General features: G+C 36.9%; 1 protein-coding gene across 1 annotated transcript; it reads right to left on the bottom strand.

Annotated features, from left to right (window-relative positions):
* Positions 1–2326: 2326 nt before the first annotated feature.
* LOC103309108 (SCAN domain-containing protein 3-like) lies at positions 2327–3226 on the bottom strand. Its single transcript, XM_008183730.1, has one exon. It carries the CDS (start codon positions 3224–3226, stop codon positions 2327–2329), a length of 900 nt encoding a protein of 299 aa, XP_008181952.1.
* Between the last annotated feature and the right edge of the window lie 4703 nt (positions 3227–7929).

Below are 7929 nucleotides of genomic sequence, written 5' to 3'. Positions count from 1 at the left end.
CACATCATTGTAAAATCAATACATTCATCACTTCGTTCAGAATCTAATAGTAACAATAATAATTATAACAACAAAAATAATAATATTATAACATGCGATAATTACATAACAACTTAAATGAGTGGACGTTTGGTGAGTTGAATAATTCTATTTCATGTTATTTACGGTTTGCATAAGTCTGTTGCAGGGAGTGTTATTCGCATAGTTGGTAATCTGTAGTTTTAAACGAAACAAGTTTTTTGATCGTGTATTACGAGTTGGGATATTAAAAGATAAACGGCTTAAGAAATCCGGGCAGTCTATATCACCAACCAAAAGTTTATATAAAAAACATAAGTCAAGAACTGTACGTCGCTGTTCCAACGTCTTAAGGTTTAGTATGGTTAATAAAGGATTATATGAAGTGTGTGGTTCTCTAAGAATGGAGCATTTAATAGAGATGAAGCGTAAGAATTTTTGCTGTATTTTTTCCAATTTAGACTTATTGTCAGATTGATAGGGAAACCAAATTACTGAACAGTATTCACAAGTGGATTGCACTAATGAACAGTAAATTGATTTTAGTGCAAATTTATCAGTAAAGTCTGCACAATTACGACAAATGAAACTTAATAATTGATGCGATTTATTTATAATCTTGTTAATATGGCAGTCAAATTTTAGTTTTGGATCGAATAATATGCCAAGGTCCTTAATAGGACCTGTGGAACGAAGAAGAGTTTCACTGTCTATAAAATAGTTATAAAATAGTTATAGGTAATAATAGATCTAGCTCTAGAGAAAGTCATTATTTGACATTTTTTAATATTAAGAGTAAGATAATTATTGGAGCACCAATTATAGAGGATATTTAAATCAGATTGAAGTAAGTCAGCATATTTCTGTGAATTTACTTTACGATAAATTTTAAGATCATCCGCAAAATTAGCTTAGAGCAGTTATGAAATTTAATATCATTAATAAAGATACTGAATAATATTGGAGCTAAGTGGGAACCTTGCGGAACTCCAGATGTGACAAGAACTGGGGTAGACATATAACATTTATAAGAAACAAATTGAACAAGATCTTTAATAAAAGTAGTTAGCCAGTTTAGAAAAGATCAACAAATACCAATTTGTTCTAATTTTTCAAATAAAATCTGGTAGTTAACTTTATCAAATGATTTAGCAAAATCAGTATAAATAACGTCAACACTAGCTCCGGTTAAAAGGGCATCGGATACAAAATTTTTAAAGACAAGCAAGTTGGTAATTGTACTCTTATTACACCGGAAACCATGTTGGTCATCTACGATTACATTTGCTAGAATAGGCATGACTTTAGAGCTTACAATAGATTCAAAAACTTTAGGTATAATAGAAGCTAATGATATTGGTCGGTAATTGGAAATATTAGACAAGTCTGATGAGGATTTTAGAATTGGGCGAACAATACTAATTTTCCAGGCGTCGGGAAAAATATCAGTAGATAGCGATAGGTTGAATAGATATAATAAGGGCGTAGAAATTACATATGTACATTTTATGAAAAATATGTTAGGTATTAAATCGGGCCCAGAGCTAGTTTTGGAACTTAATGAGTTAAGTGAATCGAAAATGTCTAGTAGGTCAATTGAACATGAGTGCAGAGGAGAAAGGAGAACTTTTGATTGGTTTTGCGGTGTATAGTTTATATTAGAATCATTGTTAATTTCATATACGCTAGAAAAATATTTAGAGAAAGCATTAACAATATCATTTGGTGTATCAAATGTTTCATTGTATAAATCAGTGGTTTTCAACCTTTTTCACATTGTGGCACACTTCATCTCTTACAAAATTTTCGCGGCACACCAATTTATATAAATATATAATTATAATACGTGAAGCATATAATGAAAAAATGTGATAGCAGAAATATTTATTTTATATCATAATATTGTAATACAAGGAAATAAAAATACATCGATTAACATTAATGAGATATTTGTGCTTGACGTGTTGTACACAAGTGTTTAATTCGAGGACGAACTGTTGACAAGGCCACTCTCAGTTCTTCCTCGACGGATTGAAGTCGTTATCTTTTTTTACTTTTTATTGTTGTGACTGCTGAGAATCCTTGTTCGCATAGATACGATGTGGAGAATGGTAGTAAAATTGTTATTGCTTTTATAGATATTTCAGGAAATTCTGCTTGAGCATAGATCCAGAATTTGTTAACGGTAATTTCTTTAAATTTTAACTTTAATGTTCGATCATTTTTCAGTGAGATAAGATTATCTTCTTCGACAAATGTCAAACCAATCACCTCATTCACTGATACACTGAATGGATTCCGCACCCAGTCATAGTCTTCGACATTTATGCTGGGAAAGTATTTCATCATTTTGTCTTTCAGTAACATGATAGATTCGCTTATTAACGATACGAGGCCAGCCAACATCTCGCTCTGCAGTTCGTGGGAACATTGTCAATTTTTTTTGGTCAACTTTTGTTTTCCACAGAGTTAATTTTTCATTAAAAGCCATCATTTTGTCAGTTGATGTTAGGATATTTTCGTTATGACCTTGCATGCTTGTATTTAATTTATTCAAATGTTCAAAAATATCAGTTAAAAAAGATACTTTTGTCCACCACTTTTGATCTCCAAGAAACTCGTACTTCGATTCTTCAATTGTTAAAAATACAATTATTTCTTCACTCAAATCATAAAAACGTGATAATACTCGGCCTCTTGATAACCATCTTATTGCACTGTGAAAAAGTAATTTTGAGTTATCTGAATCCATACCGTCACAAATTTTTTCAAACAACCTTGACTTAAGTGAACTACTTTTAATAAAATTTATCACTTTCACAACTTGATCCAAAACTTCTCTTAAATCACCTACTAATGTTTTTTTCATAAGGGCTTCTCTATGTAGAAAACAGTGGGTGAAAATTATATTTTCATTTTTTTTCTTGGCAAAAGAAGTAAAGCCTTTTACTGAGCCAGTCATTGCGGGAGCGCCATTGGTACATACTCCAATACATTTTTCCCATGGTAAATTAGCAAATTTCAGATAATTGTCCACGATTTCGCATACTAGACACCATGGACGAGGATCATCTACGTTACCGGACCAAGAAAATCCTATGTTTAAATAATCTTCATGATATTGACGTCTGATATTTAATTTAGTTTTTTTCTTTGGTGGTTCACTCACTAAAGTGCTATCAGTTGAACGAATTATAAATTTATCCATTATAAAAATTATAATTTTTATTTAAAATATACCTTGTAAGACATAAGTCATTAAAAACAAAAAGAAATACTTATTACGCGTAATCGTATTGTACCTAGATACAATACAATATTCTGCGACGCGACGTTAACGATCAAGACAGCTGCGGCGAAACGGGCATACTAATATTAAATATAGCCGCCAGTTGCTCGCAGTGAGGGGGGGAACTTTGGGCGGCAGTAATTCATTTGGATGCGCGAGCAAGAAGTATTATATATTTATACGTATTAATGATTTAGCCTGTTTTGTTACTTATCGGTTTTCACCGAATATAGATAATAACATTGGTAAATACAAAATTATAAAACTAGGTATTAATAGATTTATCGCGGCACACCGGTTGAAAACCACTGGTATAAATACATGCTATTAGGCAAAAAATTTTCTTTACGTTTATTATTAATAAATTTCCAAAATTTATTAGGATAGATTTTTAAATTTCTTTGTATATTATTGATGTAGAGTTGATAATCAACTTTTGAATAGAATTTACATTTGGCACAAAGTAACGAAAAATTTATGTAGTCACTCACCAAACCTGAACTCTTATATAATTTATGAGCAATTTTTTTCTTAAATATTAAATCTTTTAAATTTTTTGTAAACCAAATCGTGTATTTTGACTGGCGTTTAATTATTTTTTGAACAAATATATCAATAATTTCATAAACAATACAATAAAAAATATTTACAGCTTCATTAATATTTAAATGTTCAAATAAGTTACACCAATTAATTGATGCCAAGGTAAAATTAATATCAAAGTAATTACAGTTATGGAAATTATAAGTACACAAATTATAATCTATAGGTTTATTAACAGTAATTGGAAAAGAGACAAGTAATGCTGGATGATAGCTATCACAAGGTACAAGCGGACAATTTGATTTAATAACTGAAACTTTCGTTAGATCAGATAGAATTAAATCAAGAATTCCGTTATTATTATTTACAATATTATTATATTGATGAATGTTTAAATAAGATAGTTTTGATAAAAATTCCGATTCTGTTAAACTTAAGTTCGATAGATTGGGGTAGAGACCTATAGAGCTAGGGAGCCAATTTAGCTTTGGCAGATTGTAGTCTCCGATCATAATAATATGTTTTACGTATGGTAAACTAGATAGTAAGTGGCTTATGGTGTCAAAATGAATATTATAATTAGCGATATCAGAACGAGGTGGAAAATATACATTGCCAACCAGAATATAGGTAAGATTTATTTTTATTAGTACAAATAAATATTCCACAGAACAAGCGGGTACATATAACATGCGAGAGAAATGTTTATTATTTACAGATAACAAAACGCCGCCGCCTCCGGAACAGTTACTTGTATTTGAATTACGGTCATATCGATAAGTAGTATAGTTATGAAAACCTAATTCCGACGTAATGACATTAGGCGATAGCCAAGTTTCGGATAAACCAATAAAGTCGTATTCGGATAAACAATTATTGCGCATTAAAACATTTAATTTTGAATCGATACCGCGAACATTTTGATAGTACCTAGAGAGTTAGGTGATCATGAACAGGGCCGGTTATTAGTTTTTTGAAATATTTGGAATACCTTTTAGGAATTTGACAACTAAGTCAGACTCGCCGGCTGCTTTCCATTCTTCAAGCTTAGCATAAACGTTTCGCAGTTGATCACGTTGCATCACGCTTCTTGTAACGTAATTTTTAGCGGGCGAGGTTTAGTTGATTTTCTGCGTAATCTGGAACCAATTTTGTTATTGAGCTTACAAAATAAGTGTTCATGTCTAGAAAGTGAAATTTTAATTTCATTAACTGCGGCAAGAATGTCGTCGATTTTAGAAGTGCTGCCAGTTACAGAAGAAAATAACAATGCGGGTTTTATGAGTCCAAGTTTAGTAGCGTCACAAGTGGTGCAAAGCCATGAGTTAACTCTTTTTTTAAGAGAGTCAACACTACAGCCAGATAGAGACGTATAATTGGTATGCCATTTGCATTGAAATTTAGCGCATTTTACGTGGTCAACATCGGGCAACGAATTATTACATTTAGTACACTGCATGATATAGAAATATTAAGATAATAGAATAATAAAACGGAGACGTCTATAAGGCCCCGAGTTGTCCCAGACACATAATCCCTGAGTATAAACATAGGGGAAGCTGCCACGGAACCAATGACCCCAACCCCGTACACACAGCCCCAAAGCGGGGCGAACAATATCACTTTCCGTACCGAACATAAACACAACCGCACACGGCGGGTGCGCACAGTTTACTATTCGGTACAGAAGACAGTATATATACCGGACGACTCCGGGCACACAATCATCATTAACATCAACATTTCAGTCAACAGTCAACCTGTCAAGACGTCAACTGTCAACCAACACTCTACAGCCAGCGTTCAGCAGCAGCTCCTTCAAACAGCCGTTTTCATCGCTCTCAACAGGGCATCAGCGCCCACGGTTCACACCCGAACCGGTCACTACAACAGCCGTTTTTCACCGCTCCAACAGGGCACCAGCGCCCACGGTTCACACCTGAACTGGTCACAAACAGCCGTTTTCACTGCTTCAACAGGGCAACAGCGCCCATGGTTCACACCCGAACCGATCAAACCAACAGCCGTTTTCACCGCTCTCAACAGGGCATCAGCGCCCACAAGTAAGCCGTCGTGGAAGTGACGTCCCTCCGTAAACAGCTGTTGTGGGGCCACGCCCTCACATAGCCACAGCATCCCCTCCCCAAAAGGCCCACCCACTCACTATGGGTAAAAAACGTAAAGGGGGAAACCCCCCTATCAACCAAAAAAAAAAATTGCACGACAACGCTCATCATCCCCCAAAACTTCCAACTCTGAAACTCTAGACTCATTCTTTGACTCAAGTATCTCATCCCACCATTCATTATCTTCACTAACTTCCGAAAGCTCAACTGACACGTTACCCACTACAAAAACCACTATCACCCCAACTGCCCAAATTCCTCCCAAAACTACACTAATCTCCAGACCTCCACCTATCATACTAAATTCCGTTGCCTGGCGAATGGTCGCGCCGGTCATCTACACTCTCCCAAAACTGCAATCAAACTCCCTGTCTGCGAAATCTTCCGGTGATCGCGTAACCTTGCGGGTCGCTCCCTTAAGGTCGTTCTGAAAGGTATCCCAAACGACATAACCACCGACGAACTGAAAAACGAGCTGAAAACCCTGGGCTACTCTGTCAAATACGTACACCGCTTCGGTACCCCAGAGAAACCCACGCAGACTGCTAAAGATATATTTCTTGTAACCAATTTATTTTACCTACAAACCTCAGTTGAACCTCTTAAACCCTCCGGTCCCGCTCAGTGCTTTTCTTGTCAACGCTTTGGCCATGGCTCCCGTAACTGTGGTCATCCGCCGTGATGTGTTAAATGCGCTGGAAACCAAATACCAACGTCTACCCCAAAACTTCCGAACAATCCCCGACATGCTGCAACTGCGGTGGCCCTCACACGGCTAATTTCCGAGGCTGCCCTCAATTCTTGGCTCAGAAACAGCAGACATCTCCAACACCAACACAAAACTCCGTCAAACAACAAACCCTACAACCAATCTCAACCACTCCACCGCCACCACCACCTCAGCACCCTTTACAAAACTCTACCCTGACATAAACCGCAGCAACTTCGAAACCACCGCACAATTCTTCAACTTCCCCAGTCCCTCAACTTAACTTGACGTTGATACTGAACCTGCTCACCAACCTATTGACTGCACTATCTAACAACCAAGACTAGAAATCACTGATAGAAACAACTATCAAAACATTCCTGTCCATACTCTCGCCTAAACTCAACGAACTACGTTCCCTCGCACTCCTACTTAAAACTGACATAATCTTACTTAACGAAACCCGTATATCCCCTTCTAGCAAACATCACATTCCTAACTACTGTACATACAGGAACGATCTGCCGCCCGTCCGCGGGTCTCCTGCTCACGGTGGCACTGCTGTTCTAATCCACCGCCACATCATTCACCAACCCACAACTTTTAACACACTCATTCAAACCTCTTCCGTCCTTATCCAGCTAAGTGGCCACGAAGTACTTGTATCGGCGGTATACAAACCTCCCGGCGCCACATTCACAACTCACGACTTAGACTTGTTGACCAAAAGTGCTGAATGGCAAATCTCGGCAGGTGATTTCAACGCCAAACACCCTTTGTGGTTTAGCCACTCGACTAACGCTGCCGGCCGTATTCTCTTTGACCACGTTCAACAATGAGACTATACCATTACTGCTCCCTCTTCCCCCACACACTTCCCTACAAACACTCGATACAGACCCGACATATATCGATATCGCTCTCGTCAGATTAACTTACCCTACTCAAATCAACAACCTCAACGAGCTATCTTCTGACCACAACCCCATTCTTCTGGATACCTTATGTACTCCGGTATCATCGTCCCCACCAACTACTAACCGTTTCATCAACTGGACAAAATACAAAACAATCCTCTCCAACTTACCCAACTCAACTGCACGACCGACCAACAACAGTCAGTCAATTGATTCGGCAATTGACAGTCTAACCAAAAACCTACAACACGCGATCAAAGCTAGCGTATTTACCCCTAAACACAAAAACTCTTCCCTTTTACTACCCGACTACATAAAACTCGAAAT

The sequence above is a fragment of the Acyrthosiphon pisum genome, chromosome A1 (assembly GCF_005508785.2).
Source record: "Acyrthosiphon pisum isolate AL4f chromosome A1, pea_aphid_22Mar2018_4r6ur, whole genome shotgun sequence".
Classification (NCBI taxonomy): Eukaryota; Metazoa; Arthropoda; class Insecta; order Hemiptera; family Aphididae; genus Acyrthosiphon; species Acyrthosiphon pisum.
The sequence above is the reverse complement of the archived record's forward strand: the minus strand, read 5'-3'. Positions and strand labels throughout refer to the sequence as shown.

Bases quoted from the DNA above. Each gene is read 5' to 3' on its own strand.
- LOC103309108 (XM_008183730.1), bottom strand. From the start codon at position 3,226: ATGGATAAATTTATAATTCGTTCAACTGATAGCACTTTAGTGAGTGAA.